Here is a 22821-nt window from a genome sequence, read left to right on the forward strand (position 1 = left end):
TTTTCACAACATGAGTTCTGACGAAGAGGTTCGATCACGGACCTGCATACATGTGTACCTGTATTTAAGTGTCCGTGGTTGAATGAATTATTAGTGAGAAAACACTAAATACTGTATCCCCAATAAGGTGAGTCGTGGACTTAGGCATACGCGCTGCACATGATATCATAATAGACATCTCCATTCGTCAATTAATCCAATCATTTCGCCACTGTATCCTTGGTCAACAAATCGAATATTGAAACCCACGAAAACTCGTGCTTCCGAGAAAGATGGTAGACAAAAGAATTTTTCGACACCGCTATGTTCGAAATGGTTTTCTCAAAACTCAACTTTCGACTCTGCATCCAAGGTACAATACGGTGCGGGTACGGCAGAGAAACTCCGCAATTTTCGATTGGAAATCTACTCCTTTTAGGAAGAACATAATTTTAATACCACTGCTTAGTCCTTTATGGTAGCACATTGTAGAAAGTGACTTTTTAATCAGATAAGCAGGATGTATTACACCATGCGAACTGATTAATCTTGAATGGTAGCGGATTATTGATTGTGATATCTTGTCACTTGTAGTGCAAGTGACTCGGCTTGGTGAATTGCGGTAGGTTTTCGTTTGGGTGAAGGACTAACAGCTGCACCCTGTACAGTCCAGCTCATAGATACCATCCTGAGCAAGTTAAAAGAAATATTTCATCATCAAACATAATATTTTATTACCTGATTTCTCACAAAATAGTTCTTGCATAAGTTGAAAGCAATAACAAATGGATTGAAAGGTGAGTTAGATTGGGCTCTACTGAATTTTGTCACTCAAAGCTCGAAATAAGCCATCGGCCAAAAGTCTAAAACTATTTGTCCCCAGAGGTCAACAAAAGGAAATCATTCTTTCTGTTGGTGTTGCCAGGCTGTTGGTAAAGTCACATCCTTTGAAAGCATTTAATTTTAGTTGATAATGAAGAGAACATGCAAACGATTAGTAATGTCAAATGACGGCAAGCAAAATGTTTTTCTCCTTTTAAGCTTCCTCCGCCCCTGCGACTGTCTCGTCTTCTGGCATCAGATCATCGACACTCTCTCCAGCCATCAGGCGTTTCTCCATCTGGATGAGGAGTCCCACACCATCAACAACCATCTGAACTTGTTGTACCTCAGAGCTGCCTAGGCGATCTAAGTTTGATATATCAAAAGTGCCATCTGTTGACGCTGTGTCAACGCCACCTGTACCACGCTTCTGGAGACGAAGTGCTGCAAGGATTTTGTCAAATCTTGAATCTGCGCTGATCTTCGGAAGCTTGACATGAACACCGGCGCGCAATCCTGTTCCCAGGTTGCTCGGACAAGTGAGGATGTAGCCAAGGTGTTCACTCCACATGAACTGGTAACCTTCTCCTTTGATAGAATCCTCTACTTTCTTTAGACCGTCACAGAAACGATTGAAGACATTCTTTATGTTGCCACCTTTCTCCATGGAAATGACCCGCAAATGGTCCTCCTCGTTAATCCACACCAAAAAGTTCTTGTTCTCGTTGTGCCAGATTCCACGAGCGTCAGGCCAATCTCTTGCCATCCCAGCACAGGTCAGGAGCGGAGACACTGGTTTGTCGAAGAGGAAGTGGTCATCTATGAGCTGTTCCTGCTCCGCATCCGTCATCTTGTTCAGCGGGTAGTACTTGCCTTTGAGTGGCCCGTCTAGAGCTGATAAAGCTACTACGGAGATTCTCTCAACTTCCCGGCGCTCAAATCTGTTGCAGATTGGTGGGAGGGCAAACCCTCTTATACTTCGTCCAGTCCGGACACGAGAAGATAGCACAAATTCTTCATCCAATTCACCTCCCTTTAGATGTGAAGGGTCAAGGTCGGTGCAGTGGACCTTATCAGGGGTGTAACCGTTATGTCGTCTCTCAATTACTGGGTCAAAAATCTCTGCAAATTTGGAATAGCTGTCTTCATCTCCAGCTACGAGGCCTACGGTGAAGATGAACGGGTGCCCTGGGTTGTCTACACCTGTTTGGATGCAGTCGTAGATCACACAGCCCTTGTTGGTCATACGACTCTCAATACGATTGAAGATGTTTTTTGTGAGACACTTGGCCATCCAGTTACTGTGCTTGGACAGATCAGGGTAGTTGCTGTTCATCAGAGGAGCGCGCTTGTCGATTGCCCATGGTTCCCTCATAGCAGCTACTTTTGGAAGATGCTTGGCAATAAGTTTCTGGATGTCGCCACCCTTTTCTAGTTCTTTTTCCATCTTGATCAGTAACTTTACACCGTTAACAACCATCTGGACTTGGGCTACCTCAGACGAACCCAAGCGGTCAAGGTTCGAGATGTCAAAGACTCCACCCTCCGCTGCAGTATCAACGCCTCCTGTGCCCCTCTTCTGAAGCCGCAACCCCAGCAAGATGTCTTCAAATCTGCTGTGTTTGGCCATGTGTGGTAGCTTGACATGAACACCAGCACGGAGTCCAGTCCCGAGGTTCGACGGACATGTCAAAATGAATCCGAGATGTTCATTCCACATGAACTCCTTGCCATGACTGTTGATGCCATCTTCAAAGCTCTTAAGCCCTTCGCAGAATCGCTTAAAAACTGTTTTCATTTTGCCTCCTAGCTCCATTGAGATCACTCTTGCGTGATCCTCCTCGTTAATCCACACCAAAAAGTTCTTGTTCTCGTTGTGCCAGATTCCACGAGCGTCAGGCCAATCTCTTGCCATCCCAGCACATGTCAGAAGCGGAGACACTGGTTTGTCGAAGAGGAAATGGTCATCTATAAGCTGTTGCTGTTCTGCATCTGTCATCTTTGACAGTGGGTAGTACGTCCCTTTTAATGGACCAGATAGTGTGGACAGCGCTTCTCGTAGAATTCTTTCAACCTCTCTTCTCTCGCCTCTGGTGTTGTGTGGTGGGAGACTGTAACCACGGATACTGCGACCGGTTCGGACACGACAGGACAAGACGTAATTACTATCGAGATCGTCTCCTCCTTCCAGATTTTTGAAATCGAGATCAGTCTTGTGGAGGGCGGACTTCTGATACCCATTGTGACGTTTCTCGATTATGGGGTCCAAAAGGTCAGCGAATACCTCATAGGTCTCCTCATCCCCAGCCACACAACCTAAAATTACAGCAATAGCTTTGATGTCATACTTCTTGTTTTAGTGACAACTATGTTACGGAGCTACTATGTTACGTTCTGACAAAGATTTACAGTTAATTATTCCACCAAGGGCAAGTCTTGTTATTTGTATGATTGATTTTTGAACAATGATAAAAGAACACCAACTCACCAACAGTGAAGATGAACGGATGTCCAGGGTTGTCGACACCAGTCTGGATCACTTTATCAAAGGTGAAACCGCTTGAGGTCTCTTTATTCTTTAACTTGTGATAAATAGCTGGAGTGAGACACTTGGCCATCCAGTTGTTGTGCTTGGTCAGGTCTGGGTAGCTCTCTTCAGGTCGCCTAACGTAGCCTTGGCAGGGAACAAGATGGTCGATATTCTCCCCTGAAATGTTCAAGGCAATGAAATTTGATTTGTTGTTTATTGTTCATTATACGTTTGAAATTGTGATGTGAAGTAGTGTCCTGTCATTCGAATCAATCATGACGATATCCATCTACGCACAACTTACCCTTTTCTAGTGCTTTTTCCATCTGGACCATCAGTTCTACACCAACGATGACAAGCTGCACCAATTCGACCTCTGATTTACCAAGCCGATCCAAATTGGAAATATCAAACACCCCGTCAGTGGCCTCAGTGTCAACACCCCCGGTTCCTCTCTTCTGAAGATGAAGACGTTCTAGAATTGCCTCGAAGCGTGAATCCTTGCAGAGATTAGGACAGCTAAGATGGACGCCAGCCCTGAGACCAGTGCCGAGGTTACTAGGGCAGGTCAGAATATACCCAAGGTGTTTGTTCCACTGAAACTCAAAGCCCTGGTCTTTGATTGCTGTCTCGATCATACCGATGCCATCGCAGAATCTCTGGAACACTCCCCTCATGTTTCCTCCTTTCTCCATGGAGATGAAACGACTGTGGTCCTCCTCATTTACCCAGACTAAAAAGTTCTTGTCATCGTTGTGCCAGATTCCACGAGCGTCAGGCCAGTCTCGTGCCATCCCAGCACATGTCAGAAGTGGAGATACAGGCTTATCAAACAGAAAATGTTCATCAATGAGCTTCTCTTGTTCTTCATCAGTCATCTTGTTCAAAGGGTAATACTTCCCTAGGAGAAAAAAAATTGATTCTGTAGTTTACATCGTGCTTTACGAACGACAATGTCACAACCACAGTCCTGATTATGCAGGCACTAATGAGATGCTCTACATTTCATCAGCTACAGACGATTACTGCGAAGAGGTTGTCCAACAGATGTATTCTATGAGTGACTAAGACACACGATCTCTTCGGCATGCTGAGACAACAAGATAATGAACATTTCATTATTAGATTAATGAATCCCGCTACTGCAGGGCACAAACTAAACGGGGAACGTATGCAAACTGGTTTTCGTATGGTCCGTCGTATTTCATTAATTACCTCGGAATTTTCCAGAAAATGTGTCAAGAGCCTTTATCAGGATCTGCTCCACATCTCTTCTTTCTGCACAACTACAATGGGGAGGCAGCGAGTAGCCCCGGATACTGCGACCTGTCCGCACACGGCAGGACCAGACATATTTAGGATCCAGACCTTCACCGCCAGTCAGTTTGTTGAAGTCTAAATCGGTAGGGTGCAGTGCGTCTTTCGCGTATCCATTGTGACGGTGGTAGATCACCTCATCAAACAGAGCGGATAATGTTTCGTAGGATTCTTCGTCTCCAGCCACACAGCCTGAAATAATAAAAATGTCATGCCTACTTCTTGAGGGCTGAATTGCGAGATGCAGCCTTTGTATCCTTTGAAAATTTTAATCAGGACAGAATCATTTAAAAATCTTTTTCTCAGGATGCTGAACAAACACTAGCCCCTGACCCGATCTTGCTTTGATCTATAAGAGTCCTAGACTCTATAGAATAAGCTCCATAGTGGCATCATCACCAAGAAACACACAGACGGGAATCAAAATTGTGATTGTGCCAAACCCACTGCAAGGCATTGATATTAGAACGTCAAACTGATCCAAAATACCAGTACTGGCCTCCAAGACCCTGAATCTAAAACTTACCAACAGTAAATATGAATGGGTGACCTGGGTTGTCCACCCCAGTCTGAATAGCCTTGTCCATGGTGAAACCACTTGCAGTTTTCTTGTCCTTCAGTTCGTCATAAATCTTCATGTTCAGACACTTGCTCATCCAGTTATTATGATGGGTAAGGTCGGGAAAATTACCAAGCCTGCAACTTGCGATTGATCATAGACATTAAAGCAATGACCGAGTAATGCTTTTAGGATTCTGTTCAGAATACTGTAATTGTCCTCACTATCCCGCAGCACAGTAGCGACAGTCTATACTGGTAGTTGTACAAGACTCAGTCCTGGGGCTACAGTTCCCTCAGCGAGTTGCTGCACATAATGTCGGTCACTAACACGATCAATTTGACCCGTTCATGCGTTTAGACCTCTTTTAAGGGTCATGCCATGATGTCAGGTTCCCTATTATAAAATGAACCCGGTCTTCAGATTCTAAATACATACCCAGCAATTGGTACACTCCCTTCCTCTCTGACACTATCATTATGGGAGGACACCAGAACAGTTGGAGGAACATTCGGTTTTCTAGGCACATCACACCCACAGTCCTTGTCAGATGAGCTGGAAGACAAGACCATGTTAAGAGCAATCCTGCAAAACATAAACTAGGTAATTTGAAAAGCTTAAATATTAAACTAGTTCCAACAATATGTTAAAGGGACAATATAGGCAGCAGCTAGGCAGGCAAGATAAAGTTACACAAATCCAATAGGGTCCTTCAAATCTCACAGTAGGCCGAAATGATTCACGCTTTCAAGCCTGACATGACAAAGGGCCCTTACTGTGTAGACTAGTCACTTGAAGTTGGCCAAATTAGCCCCTCTCCTGCTGCCTTTAGTCCCCCTTTAAGCACACATTCTACTGGAGGCGCTTTCAGCTAAGGTCCTCAGTCAATATAAGGGAGAACTTAGCTGGGGAACAGCTTGTTCTATGAGGCCAGAAAGGCCAAGAAAGGAGGAGGCATGGTCTAAACGTGGACAAACGATGGTCGTGTCGACGTGGAGACCTATTTCATCAAGTCGCACAAATAGCAATATACCAAGATGACGACAACGGAGACGACCCGAGAAACGCACAAAACACACTTCTGAGGTGCATGTTGCTAGTAGTGCTAGCAGCTTCGTCAAACCTGGACATCGCCCTCGTTTGAGAGCACCGAGCCGAAACCAAAACGGGCGGCCACCATCCGCCAGCACTGGCCAGCCGTTCTCGACCACCAACTGCGAAGGCGGAGATGCCGGAGAAGCATAAAACAGGAAAACCGCAGCCGACGCCAACATTCAACAAATCGGTGACGGACGAGCCTCGAAATTCACCAAAGGATAAACCTGGTAAGACATCGGCTGATCCTTTATAAACAATGACCCAGTCGCACTTGAATTCAGAAGTTCAGTTAAGCCAACATGTGAGCATGTGTGATAGCCTTCTATCATCATTCTGAGACATCAGAGTTAATCGGTCCATTACCTCCCCTTGGTGTATTGGGAGTCCGGGTCGGCGGAGTGGATGGCTTGAGGGTCAAGATGTCTATTACATGCATCTCCCTGACATTGTGAACTCTACTCCATAACTTTTTGATAAACTATCATCTCCATGACATTGTGAACTTACTCCATAACTGTAGTTTGTTTTCTTGAATACTGTTTCTTGATTACGAACTGTATAAATGATACTAAAGACGACATTATCCTCATAGTAATAGGAGGACTACGCCTTGTGAAATTATTCCGGAATTTTTTCTGCTTCGAACTTTTTACTCCAAGAAGTCCAAGGTTTAAAGTTCTTCCAGTCATTTGAAAAAAAATTTCAAACATCAACACTTTATCTCCGAATGCCTTTCCCAGGTTGACCACTTGGACCTTCAAATCGATTGCATTATTTTCCCATCTATTTTAAACATCGATAATGAACGATCTGAAAATGTGCCGCAGTGCAGTGGGTTATCGATAAGTCAAAGTTCCATGAGGTATGGAACAAGTGTCAAAGCTTGATTCTTCTTCTTCTAAATCTTCTTATACATGTTTTTCTTTCTCAAAATTCGTCGACCCGAGAGAGAATATAAATATCGGTTTGATAATATTATCGATACTATCTTACCATTGTAACCTCACGGAAAATCCTTTTAATTTGAAGACACCGAAGGCAATAAATGGGCACTGCTTTAGTTCCCCGAACTTACCGTAATGGGTAATAAAGTTTTAAATCTTAAATGGGTGTGAATCTAATGTAGGCTATACAATTGTGGGACGCACAATAAGAGTACATTAATTCTTACAGGTCTATCGATTAATCATTTTTTACTCTCAGACATGGCTATTGGTAAATTTAAATACCTTTTGAGAGCAAGTTTTTGTAAGAATCAGGCGGATTTCAAATACATGTATATACATTATGAAACTTACCCCTTTCCTCCTGAGCCTTTTTTGCCCATGCAAACTGGAAGGAGCAACGAAACAAAACACAATACAGTGATGATGATGCTATACATGTACTTTGCTATACTAGGCCTAATCTAATCATCATAATGAGTCATTCCAGCAGGACGTCATTTACGGTTTACTGACACACTGTCATTCTCTTTCCATCTCCTGCAATGGGATGTGGGATAATCCATTCCAAGGCCGTTGCCGGTGTAACATCTGTGGTTGTTCCCCATGTTTCAGTGTTTCCAAACAATAGGCAGCTAGAGACCATGACTTTTCAATGGGGGGGATACACAGAAAAACTCATCAATCTATTTTTGAGCGTTCCCAAACAATGAGGGGAAACACTCAAAAACAGAAACACTCAAAAACATTACACCGGCGTTGGTCGTTTTAGCATTGGTCTTGATCTCGATCTCGAGTAGGACTGATTCTTCAGGCTCTCCCACCGGGCGGCCATCCAATACAATGTTACATCCATGCACGCTATGCATGTCATTTCTTGCATTTGCCATGTCATGCATTTTCAAATTTTTAGCCTAATTGTACTATACTAATTACTATTGGCCTAGGCCTATTTATAGTTTGGGTCGAGTTCTATTTTTCCATTTACAAAAAAGGCCTACCAATTCTTTTTCCATGGATCTTCTTACCGTTTGAAGCCCCTGCACCCATTGCGAAAGCGATCTGAACAGTAACTGTCAACTGCTTCTATAAAAAAACTTTCTTTGTTCTAAAAAATTGGGAAAAATGATATTTGGTCAATTTGAAATTCGGCGGGCGAAAACTTTGCAGCCACGCCTCGCAACAACAATGAACAAAGCCCGTCGTGCGCACGAGTTTTTTGGTGACGTGACGCAACCTCTGACATCATGAAACTTCACGACACAGTTAAAGGGCAAGTGCACCCGTGTGATGTTGCAGTTTCTTGTCATGCATGGCCACAATCCTTTTCTTTAATTTTCTACCAAAATCCACAAGTGCACATCTGAAAGAGATCATTTATTTCCGATTACTACCAGTACAAATTGAAGAGATGTATTTTGGTTAAAGATCGTTTTATTAACATTTAGTATATTCTTACAATCATATATCCATTTCAACGACAGGCTACATTTGAATATACAAAGGATGAATCCACATTCATGCCGTCAATTTATGCGACAGGAGATAGTATCAAACAATAGGCCTACATGGCTCAAATAATTTTATAAGAATACCACCTACAATCCATATGACCTATCGAAAATATATGATATTTTCGTTCTGAAAATACTATCAAAATTATACTACAGGATTGCCACTTTCAGAAGTGAAAGTGCGGTCTAAGGCAATTTCAGTAGAAAACAACATTGCACATACTTTTTCAAAATAGGGCTAAGACTCTATCTGAAAATAAAACACTCATCATTGTAAATGGTCCACTGACCACTTTCCACCAATGCTGTACTTCATTTAAGCAAAATGCAAGAGGAGGAGTAGGCGGGTGACCCTTGTATGTGAATACAACTACAGCTGGATGGGCAATAATGTAATACTATTCATCATGGGAGCAAATTAAGTGGACATTTAAGATCCCGAAAACTACTTTCGAACCCTTATGAAATTATAAAAGGGTCACACGGGCAATCACAGATTTCATCAATTCATCTTACCTATATATTACAACAACAAGTAGCCTTTCACAGGTTTTGGAGGGGGAGAAGCTACATTTTATAGAAATCTCTGTATTTTCATGATATCAGAAACCAGGCGAACAAAAAAAGCTTTTCACTATAAGAATTGGCGTTGGGCCTACGCTTACACCAGGTTCGCTCCTAACGACTCTCCCATGCCTCATGCCTCATCCATTACTCAGAATTGGTCTAATAAGGACAAACTCACAACCAAAACGCAGGGATAAGATCACTTTAAGCGTTCGACAGACAACCCTGTCATTATAAAAAACAGTAATTAAGGACTACTGTATTTGCATAAAATATGTTTCAAGCAGCAAATGAAGTAGAAAATACAGCAGCATCCGACCCTCAGGTTCATTTAGACTGAATCGGGGTCAAGGCCATTGCCGGTTTTCTTTCATACATGGGCATTTAGCGTACTACGATTTGTCAAGCATAATCAGATCAAAAATTGCTTTGCTAAAGAAAGTAAAACTTCCATTGAGTTTCATAGTAACAAATCTAATCCTGGTTGAATCCTTGTCTATTTTCTCTAATATCTTATTGTCATCATCACTTCCGGGCTCTAGAGCTCTCACTTACTGCGTTAGAGTAAAAGTTTTGAGTTAGCGACGTCACAGGTTTTAGAGTTATCACACGGCGATCGTACAAAAAGGCAATAAATACCAGTCCAAAAAGAAAAAAGTCGTTGCAACAACTTTGCACGTCCAAACATCCATGCACATCACGTGTAGAAAATACCGATCTCGGCGGCTAGAAAAAAAATCACACTTTGCCATTATTAGTCCATTTAGATCCACCTTAACTCGACGAGGCGGGTCAATCTTTACACATACATGCAACTAAGTACCAACTGGCATAAAACTTAAATGATACAAGCCCCCGGAAGCACTAGTAATGACATCATTCTATATGCTGCATTTGATTGATTCAAGCAATGAGAATTAGTGCCGTTTCATCGATTTAAACGGGCTATATTTTACACTCACTATCATGTTTTGGGTTGGCGGCAACACCCTTGGCTGCTCTGATGTGAATATATTGTCTTAATATATATATTGTGTCTTTTATCTCCACATCAGAAAAGAAAAAGGGCTTTAGGGGATTGTACCCAACAGATAACACTTACACACACAAGACATTATAGCCCATGCTTCGTCCCCACTGATTACGATATCAGACATCCTTGTTTTGTCCCCAATATCACGGTAGCGGACTCCTCGCCCTCTGCCATCACACTGTTCTTCTGTCCCGCAGGAAACTCAATGATATCACCCGGATGAAGCCTAATCCTCTTGCCGTAGAGTTCGGCCACAACAGTGCCATCAACAAGGCCAATCCGCCGAACCTCCTCGGTGTTCTGAACAGGAAGTCCCCGTTCAGGCACAACGATATGAGTACCACAGCTATACGCCTGCATGCGAAATTTCTTTTGCATAGCTTCAGCATTACATTCACCTTCTACACCCACGTTCCATTTTTCTATTTTTACAGTGTGCTTTATGACATATTTTGGTTCTTTCTTCTTTTCTTTCCCTTTACCGTTTTTATCAGCAGTTGTCGTGGCGTTTATTTCTGTAGACGCTTGATGGAAGCGGTCGGGCAGGGATCGGGCAGGACTCGCAACACAGGATTTATCAACGCCATGATGCTGATGGTGGTGACGGTCACGTTTATGATGGTGCTTTTCACCCTTCCCCTCTAACCCCTTTCCTGTCAGCAGATCTTCGAAACTTTTATGATAGCTTTGTCGTTTTAACGGGCTATCGTCTGGCAGGAGTAAATTGATATTCTCACAACTTTTGTTTGGGTACGCATTCACTTCGTTCGTCACATCCCGCCCTGGGCGGTGACTGCGCATGTTATATCCACCCTTAAGGTTTTCACAACTCTTATTCGGACTAGAATGTTTCTCGGTCCGAGAGCGAAAATCCTCACAGCTTTTCACCGTTTTCATATCTCTATTCTTCAGCTTCTTTTGGGCTCGATTTAATTCAGCCAACTTTTTCAAGTTATAATGTCGTTTTGATTTGTTTTTTTCTGTGTCAAAATCTACTCTGACCCTGACCCTTCTTTTCGGGCTTTCACCGGTATCACTGGTACAACCGTCCGCCTCTGAACTGACAGCAGTCTCATCCTTACTTCCCCGCGAGTCCCCCCGCATCGGTGGGCCATACTCCTTCCTTCTCGCACCTCCGCTGCCTGGGTTGTCAAAACTGCTCTTTCGAAGGATGCCCGGAGCATGCTCATGATTCGCTTCCAAATGGTGTTTCTCCATGGTTACCGCTCGAGACTATGATAGAGTCGCCTGAAACGAGAAAATAAAAAGAAATGTGTATTTTACCATCAGCTAACACTGAAAACAGTTTCCGGTTTGGAGGTGAGATAGCAAGGATGCACTCTCGAATCGTCGCGTGTGCAGATGACCAATCAGGGGCAGGTTCTACAGGGGTCATTGCGCACGCGTATGCTATAGAACGGACGTCTGCACGGATGGAGGACATTGTTTCAGCCTTGAGCCTGGCTTTCCGTAAAACCATGCAGGAAAGTCACATGGCAGTGTACATGGGTTGTCTGTTTGGCCGGGCTAGCGAGTTTAGGAAGACTGACCAACGAACCTCTTGTTGGCGCTACAGTGCAGTGAATTAGCCTTGAGAGACGGACTTTTGTATTTTTCACCTCGATCGGATGCTGAGAGAAAGTTGTGTTATTATACCAACAATTGTTGATTTTCTCGCCTCCTGTTTACCCTCACTGAAAGAAATCTTGTAATATTATTCGTTATTGCAAGGTTGCCCACTACTTGGACAGGTCGAGGATTGTTCTCGAGGGGTTCTACCTTCACATCTGGACGCAACGATCAACGTCGACCCTGTCTTGCACCAAACGCTACCTAACCTCAGCAGTCATACGGTATACAGCAGTTATCCTGCCAGCGTTATCCATATAAATTAACCAAGCTGCAGTTATGAGCTAATAAAGCACGCCTGTTGTATAATGTGACCATATTCTGACTGGTAATGTCAGACGTCCCAAGCGAGTTGATCTACGATAATGAGAAGGCTGATTGCACAGCCTTTCATCCATCATCACCGAGGTCCTATATGGTCACATGGTGTGAGTTGAGCAAAGGACGGACTGGAATGGCTGGTCAAGAAAATCACGAAATTGCACTGATGACAAAACGAACCAGGATCATCCCCTGCCGACTGGATACAAATTTACCGTGCAAGATAGAAAATTATAAATAAAAGGATATCTTCCACACAACTTAGCCACCGTACGTAAGGGAATAGATACCATTGGTGGTGATTTCCTCAAGATGCCCAATTAAGCCTTACACGTAGGAAGAAGACCGGGGAACAAGACGACCGCGGCCCAGCCTTGTCGAGTATGATAGACAAATACAATTTTTGCATTCACAGGAATTCCTTTCATTCGGGAATACGCGCCCTACGCAAAAAAAGCGATATGAAATTCTGATCCAACTTGCCCTGTCTGGCAATCTCCTAACAATCAGCCGATATGTCCGGAAAGAACAACATGTTCAGGAACTGCAATAATAGATAATGAATACAAGATTACCGTATCTTTTTCTAGAGGCAGTTGTTGGTGAGTGATAATAACTCCAGGCGAATTCTTTCGTCGTTGTATCTGAGTATTCAACGGCAAGCCAAGTACGTGTACTAGTTTCGAAGATAATTATACCAATAAACGGATAACTATAGGCCCTATTTCGTCCATATCGACAAAAACTCACCGATTATCTCATTTACTTTATGTTTAAGAGCGAATGAAGCCAACGGTGGCCCGGAGCTAAAATCGAAATTGTTACTGACACGTAGGCCTATTGTCTAAACACTCGTCACGGTTTTACCATTCATGGTTAATCCGAATTTTTGTTGTTGATGCAATTCCCAGTCACAACAGCAAATTGCAGGAATATTTCCATCACATTCACGAGATGGTAGACTGTGTCGTATCTATGGCAACGTGGCAAACATTTAGGTAAATCATTTCGAGTGTGGTTACAAACGATTGCACAGCGTTACTGGGTTCAGTGTGTTCAATACTTTACTGTTTACTCGATCCGGCTGATCTGTGCCCTTCCAAAGACAAACCGATATATGCGACCTGGAATCATTTGATTTGCATTCCTTATCAAAGAAAGTGCTTGGTTGGGAACAGACAAGAGTTCACTTGTAATGAGATGCCAAAGTGGTGAAGTGGAGTGGGAAAGGTACTGCGAATGGAGAGGGAGAGGGCATTGATGTATGATTGCGAAAGCGGGTTGGAAAGAATGATTTACACTCATGACATGACATTATCTGCCGAGATTATAAAAATATAATAGATTCCGGCGCTCTTCCACGCTGTCCATCGATTGTTCAATGATTCTGTAAGCTATATTCTTCTTGTCGAATTATTTGGTAATGTATATGCCGACCCCCTCATCGACCCATGTCCACCACTCGCCCTGATTGATAGGGGTGACTGTGCTCAGAATTACACCACTCCGCGGACGCAGTGGACCAGCCTCGTTCCGATGGAAAGACGATCTGGATGATTATCATTTCTACGATCATCATACTGAACTTCCAGCGGTATTGCTCCGTAAGGCGGTTTAATTGCTTTTTTTATGTTGACTATTATGCTCAGTTTGGAATCTGACTCTTCCTTTTGGCGATTCCAAGTAACTTACTATGACCTACCTAGCCCTTGTCTAGTCTCCATATAACCTGGATGACCACATCACTCCAAAACATCATGCACTTTCTCACCGGGCCAAGTCACTGTATACACCTGATAAACACGTTTCTTGCGTTGATTCTGTTAGGTTTCCGGTCACGTCTTACCAATGTACATCAGTGATTGATGTGATGTGGCTGTGATCGAGAATGTTAATTCATGCTGCCTATTTGATAAGAGAACAGACCACTGTTAAGCAGACGGAGATTTAGCCTTCTCTTTGGTACACTTTCAGCATCAGCAACAGCTTTGTAACTTTGGTCGTAAATCGGCAAGACAGATCGATGATGAATGGAAATAATGCCAAAATCGTCTGTGAGACATGTTTCTTGCACATACTTTCATTCATCGAATAAATCTTGCAGGCACCGTATTGCCAATATGCATGATTTCGATACGTCTGGCTTTGATGGGAAATCACATGATGATCAGCGAGCGCGCAGATCAATAACTGGTGCAACTGGTGGATTTGTTGCTGGAGGGACGTGTAACCTGATCATATTGAAGAATGTCAATACTTCCTGACAACTGAGACAAAAATCAATCACCAATGGTGCAACAGCTTGAAGAGCAAGTGGTGATCGACCTACTTTCAACAGGCCGTGAAGCTAATAGACACGCCAAGGAGGGAAGCGGAAGTGCGTCGCATTAGAGATCTTCGGTAACATTATGCATGAAGTGTAAAATATCATGCCGACTAACTGGCGGTGAACATCAATCCTAAAGTCTCCTCCTGGATGGACAATACGCACAACGACGGTAGATCGGCATGGTAAAATATAGACCCTATGAATGTCAACATCAAGACGTCGCTATTCGACTGTTTCGGAGCTAGAATTTCGAAAGGCAAGAACTCCGCTTTCCCACATGACCGTCAACAGAAGGTGAAGCTGATCGAAGCTTAGTGGAGGAACGTGCTGCCTGGTTTTCAGAATTGGGGAATGAGTCATTTTTCATTGTGGCATTTGTTTAGCAACCTGATGTAAAATTGATTTCTCCAGGAGAGATGGTTCAGTCTGTTGGTCGGATTGGACCATTTGAAATATTCCTGGAGGACAAACAATCGTTTCTCAAAGACAAACCGTCGCTCGCTGGTCGTGGTTTGTTTTTTGTGGTTTTCACGTGACCGAAAGTCTGACCTCGTTCGAGGTTAGACTTTCGAGATTCGCGAGGTCAGCAATACCGTAGAAGGGTCTCTGTGTGGTGGGGTTGTATAAGAAAGGTTAGTGTTTAGGGTTAATAGCATTAAGTACAAATCCTGTACGTACAGGAAATACCCACCTTAACAGTCTGAGCAATGGAACTGAGAGAAATAAAAATAGAAAGACTCTCTGGCAAGTACGAGTAAAACTTATGTACTCTGCATGTTGCATCGTTCATCTCCCACACTCCATTTACGTTCTCTCAATCCACCTCAATCAGGGCCATTTCTCCGTCTCCACTATAACGTGGTTGAAAGACGATTTATAACACCTTGGGCAGAAGAGACTAGCGCTAATGGCTTCATCGCATCAATATAAAAGGAAGAAAAAAATAACACATCTTGAGGTGCAAACTTATTCTGCATGCAAATCAGGGACTGCAGGGGAAATAAAATGTAATGAAATAGAAAAAAAAGAGATAAAGGCAGTATGGTGACACCCTACGTCAACGGATGTAAAACACTCGGTTACATGGTGGACTGCACTGGATTCCGAAAACGCATCAACATTAATTCTTCTGTATCATTTCTGTTCTCTTAGCTTTTCTTTCTGTGTTATTTCTGTTCCCTTATCATTCTCTTCTGTAACACTTCTGTTCCTTATAGCATTTCCTTCTGTATCATTTCTGTTCTCTTAGCTTTTCCTTCTGTATCATTTCTGTTCGCCTAGCAATCCCTTCTGTATCATTTTTACTCTTTATGCAATATATTCCAAAGCACCGATTGGCTTCGATGACGGCCATGAACCAGGAGACTCGCCCATCGCGAGTGAGTGCCTCACTAAGCCGCAATTAGCCTCTCCAAGCATTGGATGACATACTCCAGTCAAGATTATCTCTTATCTCTGCGCTTGGAACCAGACAACTGGGCTTAACTGAGCCGCCAATAAGTGGTAATTACCACCTCATCGAGACATAATCGAACCGTATACATTGGAAGTAAGAAAAAAAAGGTTTTAATCATTTCGTATCTGTAATTGGCAACCATGGCAACGGGATCACAGATGTCGTCTACCGACTCAATTAATTCCACAAATGACAATTTTAGTCGAATTCCTTCCAACAGGATTCAAGATGTAAGTACAACCACAGAAGAGGCATTGCCATGGTAACCTGAGATGGAAGTATAATCAAAGGGTAATGTGTTTATTGAGGTAATGAACGGCAGGCTTGGTCCAGACACTACAGCTTGATCTCTCGTGCACTGATAATTTGATGGTTTTCCCACATTATTGAGGCTTCAGGTCCGCCCGTCACGTTACTGAGACACCTTAAACACCTTCACTCACTTTAAATGTTGTACAGATGCGCAGCAGAACACCATTTATCGTCCAAAATGGAGCAAATCTTCCTCCTTCCTGCTAAATACATGCAGCCCTGGCCACATTTCAATGTTTCCATTCAACAGACTAGAGATTGCGACCATGACAAGTGACCTTAAATACGCAATCAAAATATTTTAAAACTCAAGCTATATATTTTTGCGACTTTTATTTCCGCGAATCGATGTTGTTAGCGAAGTTCGTCAAAAATCACGCCCGCAAAAACCTGGCAGTTTGCAGTATCCGTATCTTCCCCTCCTCTCGTCTGCACACCAGTTACAGTAGTAACAACAGAACGATTCATATAGATTTGCTTCACATTTGCTGGTACAAATTTTGATTTACTGACGGGTATATTTCATTTCCTTAATAGGCTGCGCGGCTGTACCGGCTAAGTTTCATCTGTTTAATATAAGAGCCGCTAGAGTTCAAATAAAATAACCGATGTATCAAATTTATATGCGCTCATTTTTAGAAAACGACATGATTTCAACGAAGTGGAGCTTGGCCTATTCTCTGATCGATCCTTCTGATTTGTGGCGGAGAAGCGTTTACAGTTATGGGTAGACCGGATGATACAAAATCTTATCGTCCCAACTCCAAAGGCTTCGTGTTTTTAGACAAAATCGAACCAAACCAATTAAACAGGTGCGCGTTTACGCGGCAGACCAATCTGTATCGCTCCGGATTGATCTTGATCGGTTTGGTCCCGTGTAAACTCCCCATATGTTAGGAAGTATCTGACCTCGCAAATCACAGCAGCAGCTTCACCGCACTCTATAGGACGAGTTCACGAAATTAACCGGCAGGACAGTTTTTTGCCTTGCATGATAAGCTTATTTCACAGTCGATACCCCATCAATTTCATAGTTCGCAGCTGCAGATCCAATTAACTCGTGGCCATTGTCAGGTACTATATCGGTAAATGGACCAACCTCAATCTAATAGGCAGAGCGTGTCATTGTAATCTTGTCTATTTCTGCCGCATTCAATCAATGGGATGGGGCGCCCCTAGTTCTTAAAGGGAATTATCCACGGCCACCTGACCACGCCATGCGCGTATGAAGCTGACCAGGATGGGATATGGGGGGCGTTTCGCAGCTAGCATTCTGCAACATACAAGCAGAACCTTTAGTCAAGTGGCCAACTCAGTGAGTTTGCAAACTGTCAAATCTGGCTGGTAGATTGGAAAGTTTTTCAACTATAGCCAAGGAGACTGGTCACCAGCAATCTTCATTAACAACCTTAAACAATCTTGAACAACTTTGTACAACCTTAAATTGGCTTTTTGACTGAACGTCAAATCACCACTTGGGGTACAAGTGTATTTACAACACGCGATTAAATGACTAGAGGAACATGACTACAATGACTGTACTTATTCGATGGATGCATTAAGTCATCACCATTAAGAGTTATTAATATGGGTCTCCGTTGTAATAAATCACTGGTCAGGACATTCGAAGCTATCTTGTATCTACATGTACTTGTGGATTCTGCTCTCTAAGAGCAATCCAAACAGGCGGTCTCCTAGTAACCGTATTTTCATCAGCCATAAAGGCAAGCGTCCATCAAGGGACCGGTAGTATTGGGCTTATCAGCCATAACAATATTGACTTGCCAGTGATTTATGGAGGGACGTGCCCAGGCCAGACCCTTGGGCTTGGCGTATTCGGGAAATTGGTGGTTGGCATGGCTGTTGTACTCGACAAAAGTTTGTCAACGTATCTCCTGATTGGAAACTGGGAGAAATCCCCCATCAATTCATCAGGAAGTTTCAGGTGGTTGTGAGTGTTGATTAACACACACAGTGATTCTAGTGTTTACTGATTAGTAGCGTAAAGAATGATACATGTATTTGTCTCAGGAAGATTTAGGTGGTGGTAAGTGATTGGTTTTTGCACTTGTTGCAATTCCTGAGCAGAAGCTGGACTGAGTATAAGCCGCCACTAATGCACCCGTGCCGTTTGAGGTGGTTGTTTCTGATTTTTTAATGAACGTTTCGATAATTTTTTGACTGGAAACTTATGAAGAATCATGATGTTTGCCATGAAGATGGGAAAATCCGCCAATAATGCATCAGAAAGTTACAGGTGATTGCGATGAGTGGTTGTTTTACGTTACTCACATATTGACCCTCAATGCTTTGAAATTGCTAAGCTTTACAGACAACGCGCGTGCATGCAATATGGGCGGAGGTAAACGGAGGCAATACCGCTGGAAGTTCTGTGTGGGTTACTCAATGATCCCCTCCTAATCTCCATCCCCTAATTCAGAGATGTTGTCTGTGTTCGAATCACTATTAGACATTTGAACGACAAAGCCATTCATGTCAGGGAAAATGCATTCGAATTCAATTTGAAAAGGCCAAAAACTAAATAATCTACTACATATAGTAACTATTCCATTTCCAACGCATATTCCTAGAATATGCCGTTATTGTGGGAGACGCACTTGGGACCATTATCGCTTATTGAAGTCATCCGCCCTCGTATAGTCTACAACATTATTTCTGTTATGAATTTATGATAAATGTATTAATAAAAGTAAGTTCTTCCGCCTGGAATGACTAATAGTGACATTCATATAGCCTAGATTGAGTAGAGGGATGTGTATACCACTTAGTCAGGCTACTGTAACCTTGTCATAGGTGTTAATGTTTAACATCAAATAGACACTTTGTGATATAAATTTAAAGATATCGTAGTACAACTGATACGGTGGCTGGGAAAGGACATCACATGATGATTTTTTTAATGGAAACAAATCCTATAATGCATGATCAATCGTGAGAATTAATCTGGATGTGTCACCAGTCTGCTGCAGCCCGCCTATAGACACAATCGATAGACTGACTATACTATCAAAAAGACCCTCCCTGGATTTTGCCCAATCTGCACCGGGGTCTGCACTAAGACAACGGGGCACACAGCAAAATAGAACAGAATGTCCAGGAACTCATCAATAGCTGAACAGAAAGGAATTTAAGAGATTTTTCACGTTCAATCCGAGCTTGGTGACGGTTCAAGTAAATGCATGCATAAGGAATCTGAAGAATACATTCATCTGAGATCAATCCAGTCTGCACTAAGACAAAAATCAATAACCCTATATGCTTACAGAGTATACGACAATAATCAGAGAGAGAACTTACCAATGACACACGTCTTTTAAACCAATCCAGGCAATGAATGACAAGAGAGCATGAATCCTCGAATACATGCTTTCCGATATGCGGGATGGTTGAACGTGTTTTTATGGGGTGTTATCCATCTGCTAATCACAATGTAATCGTCTGCATCAGCTAATTGCACCATGGGACACTGTCGCATGATGGCGGCGAATCACATGAATGTAGTAAATTTCACGACGCAGTTCTAATTGATAGCAGTTGGATCGAGAAGTTCACTAAATCACTAATTGCTCGAAAAATTTGGTGAAATCAATATCCAATTGTACATTGCTTTGTCCATATCCTAATCAATTTCAACTGTTGGGGCGATATCCAACTGAGGGAAGGTCTAGTTACACCTAGGATGTTGCTGATACGTTTCAATCCGCGACAAGATGTGCGTAAAGGCCTCTTTGTCCTTGACCATCGCCGGGACAACAGCCGATCATCGACTTGGAAGATTCTAGTATCTGAAATAAGCTTCACTCAGTAGCTCTGCATCGGATAAACACAGTATAATATCTAGAAGATTCGTTTCCCAAAAATAATCCGTTGGTGATAATATGGCAATGAACCTGTTTTGTTCCCTTTATCTTGCTGATTGATATCAAACTCTTAGCACCATGACTATCAGAATTGCCGCACTTTTTCTACAAGGAAAGACACTCGGACAGTGGGGCGTGGTCTTTTACACCATTAGCCCATTAGGCTTGGCGGGGGCGGAAGGTAGCATCAATAAAGAACGCCACCGCGCTTTGGTCACAGTGAAGCGCACTTCGTAGATTTACGGGAAACTGCACCGACAACACGTAGCACCATTAGCAGAAGGGTGATCGTGCCATCAATAATGAAAATTGCACAATGGTAATCATATTCTAATTGCAGATCTGTCACTAGCCCCTAACAGTCGATTTCTCTACATTTCCTATCTAAAGTTCATTGTCTTCTTCACAAATATAGGTCTTACCACCCACGGATTTAAAATTGTCCTTCCTTAATTCCGCACATCTCTTCATTAGCAACTTCGTATTCTTACAAACACCATCCCTCTTACGTTGCTATATCGGCTGCAGTAACCTGTTTGCAAATGATGACGTTATTGAATGTTAGCTTTGATCATCACATGAATCTAGTCCGACAACTGGCAGCACGAGTTAAACACGGGTTGCATTAGCTTGTTCCAGGCGTGCAGTTTAACCTTGTAATCATTGTTGTGGTGTAAACCTGATTCACTGTATATATATCCTCAGTGGAGCTACACCAACCCGGCTCTCCCCATACCAAGAATGGTAAACTATAATTATGCCGTGTAAAGACGATTGGCAATCAATCCAAACCACGTTCCTGTCCCCATGTATAGTCTCCACCCGTATTTTTCCTTCCTTCCAAATCAAACTGGAGCCATTTATCTTCGCACACCAATAAACGACTCTCCTGCAATCTCTGAATGCTACAATAGACGACTGGCAAGCAGGCCAAACTAGACGTTGCTTTCCGCGCAGTCCGCACCCCGATATCTCCTCCGATCCTTGATCTTTTTCCTTCACGATCAAAGCAGCAATGGCCGGTTCCTTCCTATATATCCATCGGTATCACAGCAAAGCGCTTGGTCACGTATGTCTCCTTTCCTTCGCAATGAAGCAACAACCGGTACCTTTCTGACAGACAACAATCACGTGTATTGAAAAGACGGTGGTATCCACCCAGGTTCAGCCCCGGCAATATCGCGAAGCACGATATTGGTTATGCAGTCTCCAAGGAAGAACAGCCGTGGGTGTCACATGGTGACTGGCCGTGATCCAATCTCAGCGACAAATACATCAATAACATAGCAAAGCGCTTGGTCGACTGTATGATGTTGGTATTGGAGAAAATACAAGGGTATTTTTTCTTTCTGTTTCCTGTTGAGGCACCCTGACCATGGAGAAGGGGGCAATGATATTTGTAGTCAACAAACGCTGGAAGAGGAAGACTGTGATATCCGAATGCACTCTGGCACTTGGAGAAGAGAGACTGTGGGATATGATTATATCCTCTTATCTGCTCCTCGATACGGTAATGTCCGGTTTTCCTGGCATATCAACCCAACGATGCCGCTGAGAAAGGGGTCATGGCAAATTTGAAATCTGAAAATTGCTTTCGTCCTATCATGGCACCATGTCAAACAAAAACAACGTACAAAAAACAAAGAACATGATAGAGAACAAGCATTCATGTTCGAGGGGACGGTCAAGTCAATTATAATAAGCGGCTAAGGTGTCTCGATCGAGATATCAAACAGATGGATTAGGCTATCAGGTGTGGATCTGTTCGTGCTGCCCTTGGCTCTGGGTGTAACAGCATTTGTTATCTCGCCAGGTCTGGTTGTGACAGTAGCCGTACGTACACCACCTGAAAATGGACCACCAATCTTGGTTCGCGAACCAATGCCGCACCATCGAAAATCCACCAAGCGCGTACACCAGCGCTGCAGCTAGTTATAAAATCCGGCAACAGATGGCGCGCAAACAATAAGCAGAAAGCGCCATTTCGAAAGCGCCGCCTGTCGCCGAACCATCTAACTAGCTAATTGCCGATCCATTAGCGCGTACACAGCTTGATGGGACAAATTCGCCCGGCAATTTGTATCGACAATGGATTGCCGAACCAATTTGTCGCGGCAATGTGGTGGTGTACGTGCAATTGGTCCACCAATCTGCAATCTCAACAGGCCTGCTTGTGGCAGCATCTGCAATCTCATCAGGTCTGGTTGTGCCAGCATCTCCTGTCAAGGTCTGGTTGCGACAGCATATGCTGTATTATCAGGTCTGGTTGTGGCAGCATATTATGACGGTTGTTGCAGTATCTGTTGCAGTATCTGCCGTCTCTTCAGGTCTGGTGTTTTGATTTCATGCAATCCCTTTATGAAAATGATCAGGTATTCACCATGTGACTCAAAATGAGACACATTTTTCCTAAAGGTGGAGACAAGGTCCACCCTGTAGGAACATGGTGCACTACGTTTGGGAGAGTACATGCACATCTAGATCAGACGGAGTAGGGGCATGGCACATCCAGCAAAGGCTTAGTACACTC

General features: G+C 43.2%; 2 protein-coding genes across 6 annotated transcripts; both read right to left on the reverse strand.

The window, feature by feature from the left end:
• Positions 1-722: 722 nt before the first annotated feature.
• Positions 723-7660, reverse strand: LOC135490746 (creatine kinase, flagellar-like). 4 transcript variants are annotated; one of them, XM_064776183.1, is made up of 7 exons: positions 7604-7660; positions 5646-5762; positions 5175-5350; positions 4547-4840; positions 3636-4232; positions 3290-3508; positions 723-3117 (listed from the first exon to the last, which is right to left on the reverse strand). In XM_064776183.1, exons 1-7 carry the CDS (start codon positions 7630-7632, stop codon positions 1016-1018), a joined length of 3534 nt encoding a protein of 1177 aa, XP_064632253.1. In that variant the 5' UTR covers positions 7633-7660; the 3' UTR covers positions 723-1015. The 4 variants fall into 4 exon arrangements, with proteins under 4 accessions (XP_064632253.1, XP_064632252.1, XP_064632251.1 ...); XM_064776182.1 differs by lacking the exon at positions 7604-7660 and adding an exon at positions 6813-7144 and having other exon boundaries at positions 5175-5344; XM_064776181.1 differs by lacking the exon at positions 7604-7660 and adding an exon at positions 6813-7144.
• Positions 7661-8679: 1019 nt separating this feature from the next.
• LOC135490747 (uncharacterized) lies at positions 8680-21513 on the reverse strand. Of its 2 annotated transcripts, XM_064776187.1 has the most exons (3): positions 19729-21513; positions 10433-11611; positions 8680-10056 (listed from the first exon to the last, which is right to left on the reverse strand). In XM_064776187.1, the coding sequence occupies exon 2, from the start codon at positions 11579-11581 to the stop codon at positions 10472-10474; it is 1110 nt and encodes a 369-aa protein (XP_064632257.1). In that variant the 5' UTR covers positions 11582-11611; positions 19729-21513; the 3' UTR covers positions 8680-10056; positions 10433-10471. The 2 variants fall into 2 exon arrangements, with proteins under 2 accessions (XP_064632257.1, XP_064632256.1); XM_064776186.1 differs by having other exon boundaries at positions 8680-11611.
• Between the last annotated feature and the right edge of the window lie 1308 nt (positions 21514-22821).

The sequence above is a fragment of the Lineus longissimus genome, chromosome 7, assembly GCF_910592395.1.
Source record: "Lineus longissimus chromosome 7, tnLinLong1.2, whole genome shotgun sequence".
NCBI lineage: Eukaryota > Metazoa > Nemertea > Pilidiophora > Heteronemertea > Lineidae > Lineus > Lineus longissimus.